The sequence below is a fragment of the Chenopodium album genome, chromosome 21 (genome assembly GCF_948465745.1).
Source record: "Chenopodium album chromosome 21, dcCheAlbu1.1, whole genome shotgun sequence".
Lineage (NCBI taxonomy): Eukaryota > Viridiplantae > Streptophyta > Magnoliopsida > Caryophyllales > Amaranthaceae > Chenopodium > Chenopodium album.
Window position 1 is genome coordinate 6,209,916 of NC_137854.1, and position 23,039 is coordinate 6,232,954.

Genomic DNA, 23,039 nt, shown 5'->3' on the forward strand with positions numbered 1-23,039 from the left:
TTTTTTTTTTTTTTTTTTCTCTTTGGGTGATTGTGTTCTATATATAGAACTGCAGCCAAATTTTGTTCCAAACAAATTATTCATGATAATTTACAACTCGGCCTCAACATTATAGGGGAGAACTTACACTAGAGATTCTTCTGGAAGTCCCCAAACCCTGTTGTTTATCATATTGCTCCAGAAATCTCTGTTGACACTGTATGCTCCCTAATTCCTGTATATAAGAGGAAACAAGCTAAGTTGGAGGGAAAAAAAAAAAAAAAAAAAAAAAAAAAAAAACAGAACATTTGCAGTCAGTCATAATGGAGAAATCTGGTTCAGGGGATGATGGGATGGATTTAGCATTATTATTCAGTTTATTTATCCTGATCTGTAAAAATGAGTAAAACTTTTCCAAATAACTAAACTTTGCAATTACAACTAGTTTCTCCAATAAATTTAACGTGCTTAATAATGTTTGTATCAAAGATTGTGATTAATAATTAACTAGAAGCACAGTTAATGTTGTAAGGTGACAAAGGCTCTTGGGTGTAGCTCATTGTTAATAGAGGTACGGAACTACAAATGTTATTTCCTTTTCGTTGTTGCATTTGAACTAGACTAGATACATCTGAACTCAGTATTAGCAGTTTTAGCACATTTTTATTTTCTTCATGTTGATTATATTATGTATGATAAGATTCACAAATGCATGCCTGTAAATCATAAGGGGATGGAAACAAATTTATTGTTTAAAGACTTACTCTTTGGGGATGTCCCGAATTCTAATGTTGCATATGGATCTCGAATTCTAAAGTTGGGGATGTCCTGAACAATGTGGGAATCTTCGCCTCCTATACTCTGTGCATCCCATGATATAAACTCTCTGAGTCTGTTGTTGAATTTAGTTGGCATGCGTGCAATCTCCAACGTTTCAAGAGTACTTATGGACTTCACCTTTCTTGGCAGCTGTTGTAGATTTGCACAAGATGAAATCAATAACTTTTTGAGACATTGCATTGCCCCGGCCTTATTTATCTCCCATATTTTCAAATTGGGCAAATTAGATAATTTCAATTCCTCAAGTTTTGGAAATGCGTTTTCCTTACAAATCCATTCACTCCCTATGTACGAGTCCTTGGCTAATTCTAGGAACAGCAAGTTAGGTAGCTCCCCTAGCGCATCCATAGTTTCTTCTTCCTCAAGCTGAGTATAGTGCAATTCTATTTTCCCAAGGCTATAGGGAAACTTGATTGGGTTCGACTTATCTGGTGCTTTTCCCATCAACTTGAGTTTTTTCAGGTTCTCCTTTGAACACAACAATGCTAGAGGCGACTTCAACGAGAAGTTATACTGCCCATACCAATCCAAAGCCAAGGCATAGAGATGATCATGATCTTTTGTCTCGATCACAGGGCAGTTGAACACTGCCTTTAATTGTTCAAGACTTGATATCCCTTGTATGCATAGCTTTCTTAGTTTGGAGCTCAAATTTTTCATTTCTTTTAGCATCCAATTTCCTCCTTTTACACCCCATAGAGTTTGTATATCCTTGAGAGTATCCAACTTCAAGTCCTCCAATGCACTACTTGTCGAATCTCCCGGAAGGAAAAGATGTCGAAGACGCTCCAACTTTGACAAGACATCAGGTATTATTACTTCGTTGTTATGAACAGAAACATCCCAATAATCTAAAGTCAATAACTTGCGCAATTTCCCAATGGTCCTGGGGAGTTCTCGTATGTTTGTCGATCTTACCCTTAGATACCTCAAGTGAATTAAGCTGCCTATTTCTTTTGGCATGGTACTATCCGAGGTTTTAACACCTATAATATCCAAGACCCTTAACAATTTAAACTTCTCGCATAATAAGGCAAAGTCCAATTTACCTTGCCGGCTCACTCTACTGCCATTTTTGCCACCAACACCAGCACTGGATTGCGCAAAAAGCAGCAATGATCTAAGATGTGAGTTATCAGCTGTAAGGGGTTTGGAGCATTTGCTGCACGGACAAATTTACATACATTAGTTTAAGTCATGGAATATCTATATCACGATTTATGAAATGTTTCTACTTTGTAGATGCACGGAGAAGGGAAGTAAAGTGAGAACATGACAAGGTGTCCTCTGTAACTTTACCAAATAACTGAGGGAGTATATTATCTAAAGTGTATTAGCCTCATCTTTGTTTGATACAAGGCGATAACGTAGGGGGAAATTAATGATTTTTTTAATTTTTTTTTCTTTCTAAAAACTACTCCGTATTTGACACCCAATACATATCCAAAATCATGATGTGCTTCCCTCCAAACAATAGACTGTTGTACCTGCCCAAGCCCGTTCATGCCACATTTTAGATGATGATAAGTAGAGATCGAGATAAGCTTGTAAATAACTCATACACTAGCTCAATCTATTGGAAACCGAAATTCTTGATCTAGAAAATTATAAGCTAGGCAGTAGCTAGCTAGTTTGAGTATTTCTCGAGGGAAACCAAATTTTACAAACTTCATTAATTACCATCTTTATCTTTTACATATATAAAACATGTCATCATCAGAATCTTTTGGTATTGACAAATTGTATGTGCAAGTAGAAATAGATAAGTACTCTGTATAAACTATTAAACTCATACTAATCTTTTATAGCCACCATTTTTTTTTTAAATAATTGATGGTTAAGAATCTTACAAGTCTCTTTAAAAAAAAAAAAAAAAAAAAAAAAGAATCTTATAAGTCAATGCTTACCTAACCCATAATTGTTTATACAGCCTAATTGGCTGATGAAGTTTCATCATGGACTGCAAGTCACAATTAAAATATGTGCGCAGTTTATGTCATTACTTATAATGTGCTATTTCCTCGAAATTTCTTGGTGCATAAGAAGATGCTTTCAAAAATTGATTAGTACAAAATGTTTTAATAGCATATGACTATAATAAGCTTAACGAAAAGGTTTGTATGAGGAAATATCACAATCAACTAGCAAGTGTGAAGCCACACATTCATATGTTCACATCTAAATATCTAATAGCTTGGATTGTATGAACTTCAATGCTGCATACCATACCTAGTTTGTTTGATAATGATATTGTACACAATCGCAATCTGATTTCGTGTTTATTTAAAAGTATGAAGACACTTAATTCTATCACATGTTGTCATATGCTGTCTCCAAGAAAATGATGAAAAATCTTAAAATTGGTTATGAAGCTAGTAAAGAAGTAGAAATGATGCAGTATGTAATTGGAAAATTGAATGGCAAATTGGCAATTCATATTTTGTTTTAATTCTTAATGTAAGAATCCTTTTAGCAAGCTTCTTTTGAAATTCAATCAGGATTGTGCTTAATACTTTTGTGGAATACACCTTTATTTCGTTCATTCTTGTTAGGGGATAATTACCATATACTCCGTATGACATGCACTAGGTCGAAAAAGCTCAGAAGGCATAATAGTTATACCTGAAGTTGATAGCAGCTCGGCGTGATGAATGAGTCCCGGTGCCTTGATCTGCATCTGAAGCAAAAATGGTGAGGAAGTCTAGCTCTTGGGCTTTCTGGATACAAAGGTCCCTCATTATATCATGGACCCGGAGAGTCTTGACTTTTCCAGCATAAGTCTTGGTCACAACTTGAACCATGGTGTGCTCAACCAGTTCCTGCAAGAGTCTATTTGCTGTATCTTCAGGTGTTTCGTTGTTTTTTGTTTGGCGTTTTACAAAACCTTCAGCAATCCACATCCTCTTCAGTGACCCTGCCGAGATGGTGGAATCTTCGGCTAGGAGTCCTAAGTATAGGAAGCAAGGCTCTAAATAGTACGGCAGTTCATCATAGCTCAAGGCCAAGATATCATTCACTGGCCTATATAGACGCGAGCCTTGTTCGCTGTCTAAATGAGAAAACACCCTTTCCCATTCCTGGATAGTGTCCTTTGTCTTAAGGAGTCTGCCTAATGCTACTATAGCTAATGGAAGACCTTTGCATGTTCCCAACATTTCCATAGCCAATCCCCGGTGTTCCCTAGCTAGCTTACTCCTATTAGTTATCTCGTTAAACAGCTTCCAGCTATCCTCATCACTGAGGAGTTGCGTGTAATGCCATACCCAATTTGAGACAGTGTTTTCGGGGAGCTGAAGATGTTGTCGAGTAGTGATTATTATCTTGGTAGAAGAGACGACACTACTAGAAGATCCAACCTGATTACGGATTAATAGGTTTTGGATTATCTTCTGGAAAGATTCCCAGTGCCACACATCGTCCAAAACTATTAAACACTTCTTGTTGTTAAGTAGAGTACGGAGCCGTGACTCGGTCATCATGAAGAACTCATCGGATTCAAAAGGTGGAGGATCGTGTTCAGAAATAATTTGCGATGCAACGTCTCCAAGGAGTCTAATTCCAGTTCCACTGCCACCCAATTGTCTTAGAAGTTCGGACATTAGCTCCTTCTCACTGTACGAGTCCCACTCCCACCCTTTAGAGAGCGGTACCCATGCATGTTCCTCGAAGTGCTCCTCGACCTTGTGGTGTTTGTAGATGTTCCTAGCAAGTGTTGTTTTGCCTGAACCACCCATTCCTACGATTGCAAGCACATCTACAGGCTGTGAGCTAGTCGCACTGCGACTATGCACACGTTTAACGTCACCCATTTCCCCTACTAATAATTCAACCAGACTATCCACATCACCATCAATGCCAACCACAAAGTCGTCATCAGCTTGGAGATGAGCCTCCTTGAATGGTAGAGCACCATGGACTTGTGCCTCCCTCAGCTTCTTCTTTGGGGTTTTTCCGGATCCTTCGCCACGTTCATGATTATACTCAGCTTTCAACTTCTTCTTTACCTCTTTCATCTCCTTTAGGAGCATCTGGATCTTGTTGGTGGCCTCAATGACCCGAGAGGACTTAAAGAAGCCGCGTGGTATCAGGTTTCTAAACACCTTGCCTTGAGTTTCGGATACAAACGTATCCACAACATCTTCAGCATCATTAGCAATCCTTCCAAGTTGAAGCAACGAGGAGCGAACCTGCCCCATGTTATTTGGTTCCTTGTTTCTCACTGAATCAAGGAACTCCTCCAAATCCCTAAGCTCTTTTCCCAGGGTATCTGCTTCAGATTCCACATCATGTAAGGCCTTGGAATCCTCAAGAATCAGGGTTTCAATATGTTCTGCAGCAAAGGACACCGCTGATTCAGCCATCTCCACCGGCCCGTCTTTTCAAATCACGGAATCCCGCTCAACTCACTCCTTGGGTCGTGCCAGTAATTAAATCAAGGCTCTCCAACTTTTAATTCAAAATATTGGCACTCTACATATACTACCAATCAAGTACCCCCAAAAAGAAAAAAGAAAAAAGAAAAAAGAGACGGATTCATAAGTTGAAATTCTCTACTACTCAAGTAGCTACTGTGTCTCTCTTCTGAAGCACGCCGAATCAGCGGCCAGCTAGAATATCACAAGTTTGGAAGAATGTTATGGAGGCAATAGCTGTATGAAAGGGGTAATTATTATTGAGATCTTTCAAAGATTAAGGCAGCTAGAAAGCGTTGACCTTAGAAATTCATACGGAGTAGTATACTAGAAAGCTTGTATAAGGTGGTACTCCAATATGTCCAAAGATAATGGAAAGTGGAATGCATTATATTAGTGGTTGATCACTTGATTGCGAAGAGTGGTTATAAGGAGTATTTCAACAGTAGAGGTGTATATATATTATCGTAATTTGATATTAATGTTAAATTTGCACAAATATTGTTGTAATTGGTGGAAGTTTTGATAAAAAATTGATATTAATGATACTTGAAAAAAGCAAATGGGACTATCAATTTGGGACTAAAAATAGGCCATAAGGGACTATCATTTAGGGACGGAGGGAGTAGGTTTTATTTTACAAAATTTTCATTTAATAATCCTATTTTGATTTTTTATAGTCAAACTTACAAAACTTTGACTAAACACTCACATTAATATATAATAAAAAAAAAAATAGTCATGTGAGATATTGTTAGATTTGTTTCAATGTGTAGCTTTATAATATCAAAGTTTCAAATTTTTTGTTAATATATAATTACAGATATTATTGATGGTCAAATGTACATCTTAAACACCGTGTGAAGTCAAAATGAGACTATCAATATGAAAAAACTGTGCAAAATCAAAATGAGATTATCAATATGAAACAGATCGAAAAGAGTATTGTAGACCCACGATTTCAACTGAATGTCCATATAGACAAACAACTTCAACCTCTTGATAGGAACCACATCTATGTGGATTTCAACTCGCAATCTTGGAATATAAACATTAGAATGTTAAAACAATAAACCAATTGGATGTTGGTGTAGTACGTGGTCAATTGGGACTATAGTTGGTAGAGAGGATCTGTGTTCGGTCCCCCCACAACAACAATTGGGAGGGGACTGAAACCTAGCCCAAAAGGTGGATCGGGTGGAACACCAAAAAATATATATATACATATATATATATATATATAAGCTACTGCCATATTACATGCATACATTCTTATTCTCTTAAGTTGATAATGTAAAGATCGGATCATGACATTAATGCAAGACCGGGGCATCCCCTCCAGGCCCAAAAACCAATAAATTACAAAAGGCACTCATGTTGTTAATGATCAACTCGAGTTTTCTGGAACCATAGTTATGTTTTTGACTATATATAGCCACCTGCGTACATGTAAACACAAGTTCTCCATATCCATAGACCATGTTAGATTAAAAAATAAAAATAAAACATATTTATTTGATAAACTAAGAAATAAGGCAATAAATGAAGTGTACAAGTTTTCAACGTCGTCGAAATAGTACCACTAGTATCCTTTCTAAATTAAAGGATGACTTTGGAACTTCAATTTGCAGGTAGTTAAACTAAAATGTATAAAAGAAATTGAATATAAAATGTCAAGCACCTCGCTCCCAAATTGTTTTAACCTCTCTTAATTGGACACTTTCATTCCATACTTGGTGCGGGGTGCAACGTCAAGGAATTGGTATGAAATAAGTTAGTGGAGTTTGCGGTCACTTTGCTTGCCAAAAAATCCAGGACTATTAGTTTTGGCCACTAACACATACAAGGTAACTGGCAGAATAAGAAACAAAGCCACCGGAATCCCAATCAGAGCCCTCAGGGGACCGAACACGAGGTAGATTGCTGAGCTGAAGGCTACCATCATGCTTATTATGGAAATGAATAGCATGACCTTACCAACGTGTAATCCTGTTGGCAGTATCCATCGGAAGTCATCTTCTGAGTAACGTGATGTTAGGATTAACAAAAACACAAGGATGGAAGTGACTGAAGAGAAAAGAGAGATCACATCTGCCACAGCAAATACACTAAAGGCAGGATGATTATAAAATTGGGAATGCCCATTATTGCTATCACCTCCAGGAACTTTTAGTCCTGCATTGAACGCTACTGTTGCAATCAGTGTTGCGGCAACTGTATATGATTGCGCTGTAGCCTTGGTCCATTTTTCCCCATCTTTCATCAATTTTTCATGTGAGTCCATGAAAACCATCCATGGCGTTTTCCCAGATTTATTCATTGCCTCTTTATGGCCAGGCGGCACACAATCCTTCACTTCCTGTATAACAATTTAATCCAAGTGTTTCCTTAATCTTATGATCAACTGATTTACTCTGATTCTTTAATTTTATTATAAGTGTGATGAGACAGTCACATGTTATGTAACTTTTTAGTGGGCATGCCCCAGTTTCAAAATTGTTTCTCACATGACATTTTCGTAAATAAACTAGCAACTTATATTCAATCACCATCAATTGTGAAAAAAAGTTGTTGATTTATTTACGAAAATGCATGCCATTGTGAGAAACAATTTTTGTTTCTTATTGTAAGAATCTTGTATTTACCCCTTTTTTTGGTGTTAGTACATTAAGTCTCACCATTATGGTATAAATAAAGTGACTGCTTAAGAAATAGAATTAATTTGGTAGAAGAAACAGCAAGCAAACCTTAAACCATTGTAACTCGCGCTGAACTTGCAAAGCTGCACCCTGGACACGATTAAGCCGATCTGAAGATGGTAACTTACCGGCCAAATGTAATATGTTATTATCTTGCGAGTTATCTGTATATCTTGTAATTAAATGCTTGTAATCGCTCATTTGATGTATAAGATTGAAAACGTTTTCTCGACGATGTAAGACAGCTAATTGAAACACATTTCGATTGTCCTCATCTGAAGCCCAAATTGCTGGAGGAAAAACCTCTACAATTTCTTCTATAATCTCATGAGTGCCTAACCTCGCCGCAATCAAAAGTGGTTGTTGAAGTAAAGAGAAAGCTTTGGCATCATCCAACTCTAATATCTCTGCGCACAAGCTTTTGACAAGCTTGAGTGCGTCTTGTTGTTTCTTTGTTCTTCGGTTGAGTTCTTCAGAATACTTAGCTGCAACCATACACACATAGAAAAATTAATAAATAGCATTGAGAGCTATTCAAGAATTCAATCATAACTTAAAACCAAAACTTTGGAAATACTCTTACTGCGATAATCATATATTAATTGCCAACGTGAAACAGCGCCACTAGGGAAAACAGCAGACTTTCTGGCTAGTACAGACAAGGGGAAACCCACACCTTGTACTTCAGTTGTGGCCATCTCCGGGTACTTCTCAACCAAATTGAGAGCAATGTCTGATTTCAAAGAGATTAAATAAATAAAAATCACTTTCAACTCTGCTAATCCCGAGCCACATGCATTACTCATTATTAGTTATCAGTAATTACTCTAGTTCACCTAGAAATACTTCTTGCATTGTCTTAATACCTCATAGCAAATGGCCGGTATGTACAACTTTATAACGAAACAACTTTCTAGGAAATGTTACGTTAAATCAATTGATGACACGTACGATGTTTCTTTTACTTGATCAATCTTAGTAGGGTAGAATCAATCACTAACCATGACAGTACTATTATATATTTTAAGAAAGTGTAACTAGTATACAGCTATACTTACTTAGACATGCACTTAGTATGTTCGAGTATATACATATATATGTGTGTGTGTGAGAGAAAGAATATGAAGCCAAAGGCATTTTTCCGCTACAATAATCCGACAACAGTGTTAATGTAACGAACTTACCAAAGAATTCGGCAGTGATAACGTTTATAAGGAGTTTGCCACCAGATTCGCCTGCATAAGGACTAGACTCTGTATCCTCTCTTGTAACGTCCAACAAATACCGAATCATTTTCCCATGTCCATACTGCGCTGCCCTATGAACTGGCAAGCCCGATTTGCCAGACATATTAGGCAAATCGGGATTTTTGCTCACCAATAATTTAGCTGCTCGAACATTGCCAACCGCTGCAGCTACTGAAAGGGCAGTCTCCCCATTTTGATCAGTCACTGCCAACTCTTCAGGGGACATCCTCCTTATCAATTTCTCCACAAAGTCATGATGACCTCCTGTGCCAACCGCGATGTGAAGTGCTCTTTCGGCCGCTATGGTGATCTCAGCCATCAACGCTTCCCGATCTTCATCCAAGAATTTCCTGGCTTCATTCCAGTCACCGTTTACAATAGCTATATACAATGGCAGGTAACCTCCGGCTCCGAGGCCCTTGAACTTGTTCTCTACCCTCCCTCTTGCACGCCGACACACTGTAGATGTTATTTACAGAGTAGTCAATACACATTTATATGTAAATTTGCAGTTCAATTGTTTGATGCCCTGCTAAGTTGAATTTAATACTCCTACTACGCAAGCTAAGGGTAACTTCTTCTACCCTTGTCATAAATACATATTACATCCTATTAATCAATTTACTAATGCCTTAAGCAGTGTATGTAACGTTTCCATTGTTGTATGATGCATTTTAGTCGATAATTAGTTCCACACAGCACTTGTGTACCTACTTCAATTTAGAGCCAATCAAAGTCAGCTCGAATTTGGGTGGGTTTTGGGCAGTTTTTTTTGACCAAAATTCGGGTTAGAAAATATTTTTGGGCAGGATTGAGAATGTGTCTTTATGCAATTTTAATTGTTTTTTTAGCCCGGCTAAAAATGGCTCGAGCCGGCCATTTTTTGGCCAGGTTTGGGCTTGAATTTCCAACCCGAAGCTTGGCCCGATAATCTGGCTTGAAAATGAATTGATTTTCGGCCTCGACCCAACCCGTCCAATGATCAATTGATCATACTTCAATTGAGTTCATAGTTCTCATATCACTTCTAATGGTATGTCACTCTAAATATAACTTAAATATAACTACCATATTTCACATTTCTCTATATAGTTTCACAATTTTCTATTTAGTTGCTTAATTTTAAAATGACCATCATGCATCATCTGGTTAATCACAACAATAATGATGCATCAAAATATTAAATATTATTACATGCATTATTGATGAAACGTGAATGGTTTTGGATCTGTGATACCCTCCAGATTTTCCCCATTGGCTAATTGGGTAATTGACTTTGACTTCAAAAGGAATCTTTAAACTAGGATACATCTTAAAGTGTAAACAATTTTAGTATTTTGTTAATATTTGATGTTTTTTTACCGCAATTCTTCATCCTTTAATTTAAATGGTTTCTTAAATTTGATAAATAGAGTATTCGATAACAGGATATGTAGTCCAAAGTACATAATCAAATGGTGGTAGAGTTTAGTGAAGCATAGAGAGGGCAAAACCACAAATGTTGATAGATGATAAAAACACTATAAAATAAATATGAATCCAAATCTAAACTAATAAAAAGTACTTCATAATTTTGATTACATTTGTACTAATAGGCAGAGAAATATGCAGAAATGAGGAGACTTACAGAATCTAGCACTGCCATTGTCACTGTCTTGGCCACCTATGCCGCCATCGGCCGATGATTTTGATGACCAAGCTCCCATGAGTCTGGCCTGTTGCTATCTCTGTCTGAGTAGTGAGGGAGACTTCACTATTATGTGTGGTTCCAAACTGAAACAACTAGCACAACGGCTGCTGTTGATTCCTCTTAGTTATAGTTGTGGCATGCATTATTAAATAGTTCTTGGCTAGTAATGAGTAATGACAGCGCATTTTAATTTGTATACTCGCATAGTTAATTTAGATTGACTAATAAGAAAATAAATTTATCAGGTGGTACTTTAAAAAGGTAAATTTTGTACGAATATCTTATAGTAACTTCGTAGCAAAAAAAAAAAAAAAAAAAAAAAAAAAAATCATCTTTATGATCACCCTATCTAATTCGAAATAAAAGTCAAGGTTGACTATCATTGCCAAGGTGCCTAGCCCAATGGCCAGATTAATGGGGAGTACTACGACTACTTATATCAAGCCCAAGGCCAACATTAGACATTAATTACAATGGCCGGATTAACAGTTTAACACTTATTTAGCCAAAGGGCCAGACTTATACTACCTCCGTTACATATTAGTTGCAACTTTGGAATATTTTATGTCTCACAAATAATCCCCAAAGTTGCAACTAATATGTAACGGAGGTAGTAATTTTTCTTTCGGTCATGCTCGATTGGTTTGTTAGAGTTAATTAGACCTGTACTCAAGCCAAGGTGGGTTATCTCTACATTTTTAAAAATATGAGAAAACGCTTATAAATAGTGGAAAGAGTCGAGAACAATTATCTCTATTTTTTAAAAAAGTATGAGAAAACACTTATAAATAGTATGAGGATAATTATCTCTACCTTTTAAAAAGTATGAGAAAACACTTATAAATAATGCGAGGACTATTATATCGATCCTTAAAATGTTTGTTTTATCTATATGCCCCTATTGATATAATGTCAATTGTACGTTTTATGAATATTGTTAGGAGAATTATATCCTCTAAAATGTTTATCTATTTTCCCTCATTAATGTTAACTGTTATTCCACTCTTAAAGAATAGTATGCGAACAAGTATACCTTAAAAATAGAGAGTATTTGTTTACATATTTTCTTCTATTACAATACCAATAATTGAAAAAGCTACTGAATATGGCTAACTATGGCGCACATTGTGTGCGTCAACCACCCTAGTAGAGAGAAAAAGGTGAGGATTTGACGGCGGTTGAGATTGCTAGAGACAGGTGAGGAGAGAGAAGGGATTAGTGGTTGTGGTGGTGGTGGTGGTGGTGGTGGTGGTGGTGGTGGAGGAAGGTTGGGTTTGGAGGTGGATATATATTGTTAATGACTTCATTTTTTGTTTTATAAAATTGGTTTTGGAATTTTGATTTTGGTTAATTTGGACAAGGTGCTGATAATTATGATAACTAATGAAGGGTCAAATGAAAACGGAATATTACAATTTACATCCGACACATTTGATTGTTGGTAACAAATGGTTGTAATGGTAAAGATTTTATAAGTAATTTTAATTTGTAGAAAATATTTCATGTCAATCTATATGGTAATGCTAGTTTTTTTCTTAAATACTTAAATTTCTTCACGAATTTTCAATACCATCCATTACTATTTTGGAAGTGGTATTGTATAGTCTCGAAGATTTCTGAACAATAACACATGTATGTAGGTAATTTGTTGACATGGTAGTGAGTAATGACCATAGAATTTTCTTGCAAAATTACATTATTTGTTCACAAGCCTTGGGCTAACCATGTGGTAGTGATGGTGATATGCACAATTCTCATCAACTTATTGCTAGTTCTTAGGGCTTGTTCTTTTCAGCTTAATTTCAGTTTAGCTCCAATTAGTACAATTCAGTTCAGTTCCTAATTTTTTTCTCTCATAAACAATTCATTTCAGTTCAGTTCAGTTCAATTCAGCTTAGTTTAGTAAATCAGAACAAGCCCTAAGCGTCAGAACTAAAAATAATTAGAATTGAACTGAACTGATCGATTAGTGCTGAACTAAAGTGAAATTAAGTTGAACTTTATAGCGGGTTAGCTAAGGTTAGCACTAATTAGGGGCTATTCATTTCAGCTTAATTTCAGTTCAGCTCTAATCAGTTCAGTTCAGTTCAGTTCAGCTCCTAATTTCCTCCTCACATAAAATAATCATTTTAGCTCTATTCATTTCAGCTCCAATCAGTTCAGTTCAGTAAATGTGAACATGCCCTAAATCATGCATAACGTATTGCATAATTGCATTAGCAATTAATAATTGTTGGTATAGTGACAATTTCTTTAGTTTTGCACTGATTTTCTAAGAGATTAAGAATAGATATGATCAATGTAGTTGTCTAGTATCTATTATTTTAATTCAATTGTTCAATTATAGGCATGCTAAATTTTAATTTCCTAATAATGCAAAACTATTTATTATTTTATTTTCAATACATAAGTAACAGCTATTAAAATTTGATATTCGAAAACTATGCATTAAAACTATAATACTCGTGTATAAAGTATCCATCAAAGTAGTGTATGGGAATAAAGCAAAAATAGAAATGAGGCACACAAAATAAAAAAAAAATGGAGGGAACATATTGTTTCTTCTTGCTACTACGTATCTTACATTAAAATACAAGCTCAAGTTTAGATCATTTAATATTTGAAGACATACATGCATGAACTGTTTAGTAAAAAAAAGAAGACAAATGAAAATAATTAGTACGATATTCAAAACAATCGAAATAAACATGTTGGTCCATAAACACCTCAATATTTTCTCCAACACTAATGCATTACAAACAGGAACTTATAAAAGCCACAAGAAAATTGAAACCTAATTAAAAACAACACCGAATTTGCAACTCCTAATGAAAACCCTAATGATTTTATCTCTTGTTCTTTGAAATAACACTTCAAAAGAACATAATATAAGCTTGGATTTTCATAGCAATTGCACACAACTTTATTCTTGAAGCATGAAACTTGGTACACAATTAATCACATCCACCAATATAAAGACCTTAGACTTGGTGACATCTTTTTCTTGAGCAACTTGTTGACTTCATTTGCTGTGCTCGCACCTACCATAAGTTACGCAGCAAAATTAGATTCAATTAAGAAATATGCACTAATTAATTATTCAGGGACGTGCAAAGAGGGGGGAAGGGGGGGGGGGACTTGAGGGGTTCATCTATAGAAAAATCGATAAAACATATTCAAATACTTGTTATTAAAATACATAATAGTGGGAAGTTTAATGATTAATAGAGTTCATACTAGTGATATAGATTTGTTCAGAAGTTTATAATAATTGTCTTATACTTGTATATTTGTTTTTGCTCATTTGTTGAGCTTCATATTTTGTTTGAGTTGCTGTTATCAAAAAAAAAAAAAAAAAAAAAAAATAAATAAATAAATAAATAAATAAAAAATAAAATAATAAAAATAAATAAATATTGTTTGAGCTTATTTGTTCTACCGGACATTTTCTAGACTTGATGTTGCTAGGAGGCATTCCTGATGGTTTGTTTGTGCCTTAAGTCTTGTATTTTATTTTTTCGTTTTTAATGTTAATGATATTTTGCTTACTTATCAAAAAATAAATAATAAAATGAAAAAAAAGACCTTTAATCAAATATGACCTAATTAATTAATCAAAGATAGATGCAAATAGAATAGGGAAGAATGGAAAATACCTGCATAATAAGCACCATCTGCATATCCGAAGAGTTCTGCATGTGTATGCTCTCCAGTGAAGAATACATTTTCAACTGGAGCCTAATACAACATAAATGTGTACAAAATCACTTAAATTCATTACAAATAGTCTTCCAAAATTCATTTCAGACAACAACGAACACTGATTAAATTATTTCAAGACTACATAATACAAAAGCCTTATATAGCGAGGTATTGTATAGATAAACTTTACTATCAAAAAAAAAAAAAGTATAGATAAAAATTTACCTTAAGGTTGTTATGCTTTTCAATTGAGTATCCAACAGGCCAATTAGTGAAAGTGCCCCTGTATAACCTATCAGAATACCATCTAGGGATCATTATATCAGTAGCATCAGGAATGTCATTTCCAAATATTTTGCGTAGAACTTCCATTGCTTCTGCTTTTGTTTTCTCATCTGATTGTGCCTCTATCCTCTTTGACTCGTCGTCTGTAACAGTAACGAACAGGATGTTGGCTCCTGGATACTCCATTTCTAGTTGCTGCAATTACACATGTAATTTTATTTTTATTATTATTTTTTTCCAGGCAGTGAAATTGAAAGTTCAAATTACACTAGGCAAAACATACGTACCTGCCAAATTGCATAATATCCGCGCCTTTCATGGACATAAAAGAAAAACTCGTTTCCTTTTCCGGTAGGCCAGAATTTCTTAGGGAACTTAAGGAAGATCTTTGTGTATACACCAATGCTAAATTCACTAATGGCGCGCCTTTTCCAAAACTGCATTTCATTTGAGTTGATTCCAAATTGGTTGAGTTGGTACTCTAACAGTAATACTGAATCTGAAATGTGTGTAGTCTTACCTAGCTAAGGATAGAATACTTACAGGTAATTCTGGTTTAAAAGAGATAAGATCACTTTGGAGAACACCAATACTCGGAGATAGAATGACAGCTTGGCCTGTGTATACATTGCCATCTTCTGTTTTTAATGTCACTAGTCCACTCTTTGAGTAATCAACCTCTTTCACAACCTGTTAAAATTCACAACAGATAAGTGGAAACTATTATTTTATTTGAAGTTGAATGGAGTAATTAATTAATTTAAGTTGCTTAAATTAGATTCTTCAAAATAATAATTATTGATGTCTAAAACATAAGAATATGTAGTAATTTAATATCTAGGTATACCTGTTTAAAGATGAGCCTAGGGTCATTGACAGTATCATTGGTGTAGGTGAGGTAAGTTTTGGCGATTTCATGAACAATGCTCTCGAACCCTCTGGAGTCAGCTACGAAGTACTCGCCCTCACCAAATAGACTAAACTCTGGCCTTGGAATTATATGCTTAAGACTTGTTACCCTAGGTGCCTCTGCTTGCTCGCCGTCGAAAGAGTAGAAGTCAATCATCTTCTCAAGAGGTGTTTTGGGCTCCCTGTATATCCAATATTTCAATTACAATAATATCATGTACTTAAAAAACACACGAATAAGATCTTATTAAATTTAAATTAACCTGTATTTTTCATAATTTTATTCATTGACGGAATTAAAGGTCAAATTCCAAATTCAGTACTTGGTAACCTATAGATCGAGAGGATACATATGTTTGCTCCAGGCCAACATATTTTTTTTTTGGTGTTTAGAGAGCCACAAGGGCGGGAGTAAGAATCGATATCATGATCTCCTATAATCGGAAAGGAAGCTCTAACCACTTGAGCTATCCCACACTCTCATAGGCCAACATATATATGGACTATGAAGTATCTAGAGTATGACGACATTTCTACCTTCTATTAAGACGTTCAGCTGCCAAAAGAGACATATCATCATCTTTCCCTTTCTCAGCACTAAACCTTTCTGATATCTCTTCTGCATACTCTTCATTACTCTCTGCCATGTCTAATGCTGCATCCACCTCAGCTTTTGAATACAGTCCACCCCTTCAACAACAATAATAAAACAATATAAAACAATGAAGTTAGTACATACTTACCAATTAATCGACGATAGTTGTTTAGGCTTTGTTCTCTTTAACTGAGAATTAACTACATACATCGATGACCCTATATGTAATAACAATAACAAAGCCTTAGTCTCAAAAAGATGACTCTGAAATAACCAATACTGGGTATAATAATTTAGGAAAATTTGACAATTACCACCTTCTGACTTCTGTTATGTCCATTTCAGCAATTACCGCCTTGTATTTTTATTTTTATTTTTAAATCACCACCTTCTATTTTCAAAAACATCAAAAGTTACCACCTTCTTGCCCCCCAACTACCACGTGACGTCATTTTGGGCTCATTTTTTCCCTTTCCTCCCTATTTTCCTCACATTTCTCATTCCTAACTCGATTCCAATCCCCCCCTTTCACTTCTTTTCCCCCAAACAATAAAAAACACTTCAATTCACTCCTCCAAATCAAAATTCACGAACAATTATTGGTGGTTTGGAGGAAAAAAAAGCGAAAGGGGAGATGAGAATTCAATTAGGAATGAGAAATGTGAGGGAAATAGGGAGGGAAGGGAAAGAATGGGCCCAAAATGACGTCACGTGGTAATTGGGGGGGGGGGGGGGGGGGGAAGAAGGTGGTAACTTTTTGATGTTCTTGAAAATAGAAGCTGGTAATTTTCAAAAAAAAAAAATAGAAGGTGGTTATTGCTAAAATGGACATAACATAAGGTGGTAATTGTCAAATTTTTCAATAATTTACTTACGACATAAACTACTCACTCTTGCTTGTAGGTGTTGTACGAGACATTGCTGAAGTCCGAGTAAAAAGACTTAAGCTTGATTTGGTTGGCGATCTCATACATGGGATTCTTAAGAGGACCTTCTGCGCCATGAAGCCAATTTGCTCCCTTCTCAACAATATGGCCTCCGAATTCAGTCTTGTGAATCCTACCACCAATCCTATCGGTTGCTTCCAATATGATAAAGTCCTTGATGCCTTCATCATGCAGTTTCTTAGCTGCTGAAATTCCTGATATTTGTTGTACAAAATAAAGTGCATTATTAAAATTGAAACCCTTATGTTATTTATTTTTATTAATTTATATATTGATTTGGCAATTATGCTAATTGCCTAAATAGAAAATACCACACTTTTAACATACTAGTAGTAGTATACGTAGTATTATTTTAGTTATACTACAGATAACTCTTATGAGAGAGTGAGGGATAGCTCAAGTGGTTAGAGCTTCCCTCTTGGTTCCTAGAGATCTTAGGATCGATTCTCACCCCCGCCCTTGTGGCTCTTTTAAACACCAAAAACAAATAACTCTTATGAATAGTGTTTTGATAATTATATCGTTTGACATCATTGTGGTTTTCTGTTTTTTGGTTTTTTGTTTTTTACAATCATATAATATAAGTCATAAAATGAATAAAAATTAGTCAAATTTATTAAAATTATGATAATTTTGAAAACTGACAACAGAAAAGTGAAAACACCTTTTTCTTGTTTCCTGTTTTTGGTTTTTTGTTTTCAAAAAAACTGAAAATTGAAAACAAAAAACAATGCCAAACAATCTCTTAGTTACTTATTTACCCTTATTAATGTTTATTGCCTTTTTTTAAAAAATAAATAAATAAATAAACTCTTATACCTTTTAAAATATTTAAAATAACACTTATAATGAGTGTTTGGATAATTACATTGTCTATAATATTAATTTGTTTATTTCCCCTCATTGATATTAATTGTCTTTTTATAAGCTCTTAAAAGTAGTGTGTGAACATTTATAGCCCTAAAAGTATTTGTTTACATATTTTATTCATTAATGATGTCAGCAACTAAAATTGTGACATAAAATTCAACCAAAAACACTTCCCGGACATGACTATGTCCTATGGGCTATGGCTCACGCATTAGCGGCTTTAGTAAGTAATAAAAAAAAAAAAAAAAAAAAAAAAAAAAACAGCTATGCAAAGCAATTAGCAAGAGGTATAAGATATATCAACGACAAATCCATTAGTAAATATATCAAAAATGATAGAGTATAAAACATATTCCTGGGTCTCAACCATAACCTTAAGTTTTTGGTTGAGTTGGTCCTCTAACATGGTATCGGAGCCAGCGTGACACAAAGGTCACGGGTTCAAATCTCATCCACCCCCCACTTTCAAGTGGAATATTAAGCGCAGGGTATGAGGATGACTGCCCATCGTTATTTGGCAACGCAGATCAATTAGATGAAAAATTGAAAAATACATACCGATGGATTTGTTTCAATTTTTGTAGTGATCATAGCTATAAATTACAAAAGCTAGTCAAATTATAGTTTGTAAATAGTGTAAAAGTCAAATAATGGTGTCAACTAAAAACAAAAAGACTAAGGAAGTATATTAATACATACTTTGAATGTATAGCTAGATTTTATTTCCCAGTAGTTATATTTAATTTAACCTTTGAATTGTATTTATTTATTATAGAAAAAATTATTGTTTTACAGTATAAAGAATACTTCAAATTTAATAAAATGAAATTTACTTTAAAATCATAACTATTGTGCGCCCCTAAACTTGTTGAATAATGATGCAAAAGGTATGTATGGAAAAACATACACTTGATACACATGAAGTAATAATAAGATAATAAAGTTAAATAAAATATGTAAATTAAGTTGGCCAAATAATTACTTAATTCAGCAAAAATATAACGAGAAGAAAAGGTATAGTACAAGATCTAAAAAGGCAAATAATTTTGAATATGTAAGTACAACCGTACCCTAATTGACATCGAAATAAATGAAGCAGCATACAACTAGGTTAGTTCGTTAATTAGTTAGATAAGATCTTGGGGGTAGTACTAAGATCGAACCCCTTTTTTGTTTGTCTAATCGAAATCAATTTTATATTCAAATTATAATTAAACTATCAATTATAATATTTAGTTACGGATTGAGTATATAAACATTAATATACTATGTTATATGTTATTAAACATAAACAATTTATAATTTTCCATGCACTATAAGATGGGATAGATATTGATAAATCAAATATGCATTCACAACTGCACTGTATAATTTGTAACATTTTGTTTTTTAAAAATGAAGGGAATAACTTATTATTATTTCGCTTTTTTGTAAAGCTAGTAATGAAAAACGTGTCTCACCGGACATTCCAGCACCAACAATGATGACTGAAGGGAATGAAGCAGCAGAAGCAAGAGTAACTAAGAATACCATCATGATGATCAAAAGATGAAACTTCATAGCTTCACCCTTCATTTTTTGCCCTAGAAGCAAACTTTAAGGAAAATAATAGAAAAAGAAAAGTGATGGCAAAGTATTGTAGTAACGGGCTATAACGTATCAATATTTATAGGCCACTTGAAAAATAAGAATATCAAAATATGAGGTGGAATTTGGAGTTACGACGTAACACTGTATATTATACGTAAGTATTTCAATGAATTAACAGTAGTAAATGATGATACGTATTGTATTTAATGAAAATACTATTGATAAGTGTTTTATTTGTCCACTTATCATGGTATTTTTAGCACAATTTTGTTGTCATTTTCCCCTCTTTATCCCCCTTTCCGACTCCTTTTTGTGTATGATTACAACTTTTGGCTTCCCCGTTCCTTTTTATGTGTGTGTTCGTGTTTGTAGATGCAAGGAGAAATTGGTCACATAGCATGAACATGAAGAACTATATTGGAAGCAAAGCACAAGAGGAGAGGGCGTGCAGCCTGTTAGGAGCGGGCGCTCCTGCCTGAACTGCCACATTCTGCCTCCCCTGCACTTTTAGGAGCGGGCGTGCACCTATATAGGAGCGGGCGCTCCTCCCTGTTTTCCTACAAACTGCCTCAAATTGCTGCAGGAGGAGAGGGCGCGCAAGATCCAGGAGAGGGCGCTCCAGCCTGAGGAGCGGGCGCTCCTCTATGTAGGAGCGGGCGCTCCTACATGCAGACCCGACTTTTTGGGCGGATTTTACAATGTTATTTCGGGGTGTATAAATACGACCCTTGGCTTCAGCTTTCGGCATCTTCTTCCTTGGAGAAGATCATCTTCTTTCCCCTTTAGTTTTCTTAGGCTCTTAGTTCTTCTCAACCCTCATTAATTAGCTTAGATCTTCTCAAACTCAATCATTGTAGTAGATTAATTGAAGATTGTATTCTTCCTTTCAACATTTTCTCAACTTTGAAGCATTTTAAGTAATCTCTTTCCTCTATCTCTTACTCTTTAATTTCAGTTTTTATTTACTTTTAATTGTTAATTTCTCTCTTGATCTTGCTTAATTGTTGTTGCATGTCCAATCTACCTTATTCCTACTACTCCTCTTAACTTATTAACTTAATGCTTGGATTAGAACTTGTTGTTTTGATGTCCCTCACCATGTTTAGTGAGTAGTTAATTAGCTAGGGGTTGGGTGAAGACCCAACCAAGCCATGGGTTGATTGATGTTTGTGCTTGCATGTTCATTTTGGATTGATGATTGATTGTTAAAGAGATGGTTAATTGCATGTGTAATTGGATGGCCACTTATTGCTCATGTATTCACTTCTATGCTTGCATTGAGAGATGAAGTCTAGTTGTGAGCCTTTTCTTATTATGGTTATGCTAATCTCCTCTTGATTATGGTTCCTTGTTTGAATGATGTAGTAGTCTTAGTTGCAACAATTAGGTGAGAAATCTCAATTGCTTGTGCTTTAATGCTTTCTTGGACCGATCGAAAGACAAACCCGAGTTAGTAGTCTACTTCTCATTGTTAAGACTTGGTTGGCCTATCTTGTTAGTTGAGTTTGGCTTAGGAATGCTTAGTGTTGTGGCTTCGAAAGAAGGTAACATTGAGTGCCCCCTCTATCACCCAATTTGTGTTCGTGCTTGCCTATTGATTTGATCCGTTGGTTTGGTTGGAGTCGATCCCTATTCCCCCCTAGTGTTTGTCTCCATAGTAGTTATCTAATCAAAACCCCCAATTTGTGACCGAACTAGATTGCAACCGTTTCATACTCTCGGTGTACTTACCCATTCCCTGTGGATACGATCCTCTACTTACCCTAGACTTGTCTTAGGTTGGTTTAGGTAGAAATAGTGTTTGGCTTGAGGGTGATTGTCCAACGACCGATTATCCCTCTACCAAAATGGCTTCACAACGAGAAAACCCTAACCCACCACCAACTTTAAAAATCGATAAACGATTTAAAAAGCCTTTCGATGACCTTTCCAAACGAAAAATTATTCCAACCCGATTCTATCATCAACATTCAATGCGACTTCTAGGGGTCGATGAGGGAATTAGAAGAGTAGCCGAAAACTTCGGTTGGCTAGACTTCTTGGACCTTGCGGAAGAAACCTTTTCTTCCCTAACTCTTGAATTCCTCTCATCGGTTTCTATGAAGCGCATAAACCTTGAGGATGAGCCATTGGAATGCGAAATAAAATTTAGAATGTTCAATGTCGAAAAAACCTTAACTTTGACGAGATTGAACGAAATTTTTGAATGGCCCACCCTCAACCAAGTCTATGACCCCAATGGTACTTACTTCTCAAGTTATGAGGAGCAAGTGTGGTGGAATACCATTGCGGGGTATCCCAATTTCACAACCCGGTCTAGCCATGCTAGCCACATTATCCACCCCGTCCTTCGAATCTTCATGCGAATCATGAGCTATGCTTGTTTTTCTAAACAAGACTTAGGGAAGCTAACTAAAGAGGAGATCAAATGCCTCTTTCTAGCTTCAAGATTCGAAGGAAATGTGGAAGGGAATGTGAACATGGGATACTTGTTCATCAAGAGATGTATTGAAATAAGAGAAAGTGGAGAGATGAGCGGAGAGATTAGATGCGGGGGAATGATTTCAATTATTGCGAGGAAGTTAGGGTTTGGGTCTTTTCTAGACCAAATGACCCCGGTCCAAAGTTCTAACATGCTTGATCTTAAGGCACTTTGTGATATGAAGTTCCTTAGTGAAATTCCGGGCCGAAATCTTCGCTTTAGTTGGAAGGTCAATGGGGTGCATTATTGCACTCTCCCAAATCCGGCGGTTAATAACTCGGTGGGGGACACATGGCAAGTGCCAAGAGATCAACTCCCACGAGGTATGGCCGGTGGTGGCGAGAATGTACCCGTACCCCGTCGTATGAGTACATCCTCCATTCCCCAATCTAGGGTAGATGGTTCCTCTTCCTCCTCTTCTCTCTTTGATGTGGAAATTGCTTTCAACCAATTAAATCTAACCAATCAAAGACTTCTTGAACAAAATGAGTACCAAAGTTTTGTAGCGGAGAGAAGCTACCAACATCAAGTTGAGAGGGGAGACTTTCTCCCTTACCTCAACTATCCCAACCGTCCCGTTCAAGAAGGGCCGGTAGCGGGTTGGAACAATGGCCAACCCACCTACCCCTTTTGGCAAGGCCCGCGTAGTTCAATTGAGGAGCTTCGCTCCTTTCCCCCTTATGACTACACACAACCCGGGGGAAGTGATTATAGGGGCGACCCTAGCTATTACTATGTCCCCGAGGTTAGTGGAGATAGTTCATCTTCGGAGGTGCTCGATCCCCCCCTAAG

At 35.8% G+C, this 23,039-nt stretch overlaps 2 protein-coding genes and 1 pseudogene across 2 annotated transcripts; all 3 read right to left on the reverse strand.

The window, feature by feature from the left end:
• Nucleotides 1-702: 702 nt before the first annotated feature.
• LOC145602777 (putative disease resistance protein At1g50180) lies at nt 703-5,180 on the reverse strand. The gene is made up of 2 exons (XM_081658933.1): nt 3,442-5,180; nt 703-1,981 (listed from the first exon to the last, which is right to left on the reverse strand). Exons 1-2 carry the CDS (start codon nt 5,178-5,180, stop codon nt 703-705), a joined length of 3,018 nt encoding a protein of 1,005 aa, XP_081515059.1.
• A 1,825-nt stretch (nt 5,181-7,005) lies between these two features.
• Nucleotides 7,006-10,883, reverse strand: LOC145602778 (uncharacterized; annotated as a pseudogene).
• Nucleotides 10,884-14,401: 3,518 nt separating this feature from the next.
• On the reverse strand, nt 14,402-19,750 carry LOC145603138 (polyamine oxidase 1-like). Its single transcript, XM_081659269.1, has 8 exons — nt 19,636-19,750; nt 17,250-17,499; nt 16,301-16,453; nt 15,702-15,945; nt 15,398-15,544; nt 15,142-15,291; nt 14,795-15,049; nt 14,402-14,605 (listed from the first exon to the last, which is right to left on the reverse strand). Exons 1-8 carry the CDS (start codon nt 19,748-19,750, stop codon nt 14,474-14,476), a joined length of 1,446 nt encoding a protein of 481 aa, XP_081515395.1. The 3' UTR covers nt 14,402-14,473.
• Between the last annotated feature and the right edge of the window lie 3,289 nt (nt 19,751-23,039).

What these genes read in the sequence shown, in the direction of transcription:
- LOC145602777 (XM_081658933.1), bottom strand. Translation starts at nt 5,180, where the DNA reads ATGGCTGAATCAGCGGTGTCCTTTGCTGCAGAACATATTGAAACCCTG. An exon ending in CGAGCTGCTATCAACTTCAG is followed by an intron (nt 1,982 to 3,441) that starts GTATAACTATTA and finishes TTGTCCGTGCAG; the next exon opens with CAAATGCTCCAAACCCCTTA.
- LOC145603138 (XM_081659269.1), bottom strand. Translation starts at nt 19,750, where the DNA reads ATGAAGGGTGAAGCTATGAAGTTTCATCTTTTGATCATCATGATGGTA. An exon ending in TACAACACCTACAAGCAAGA is followed by an intron (nt 16,454 to 17,249) that starts GTGAGTAGTTTA and finishes TTGTTGTTGAAG; the next exon opens with GGGTGGACTGTATTCAAAAG. An exon ending in GATATTATGCAATTTGGCAG is followed by an intron (nt 15,050 to 15,141) that starts GTACGTATGTTT and finishes GTGTAATTGCAG; the next exon opens with CAACTAGAAATGGAGTATCC.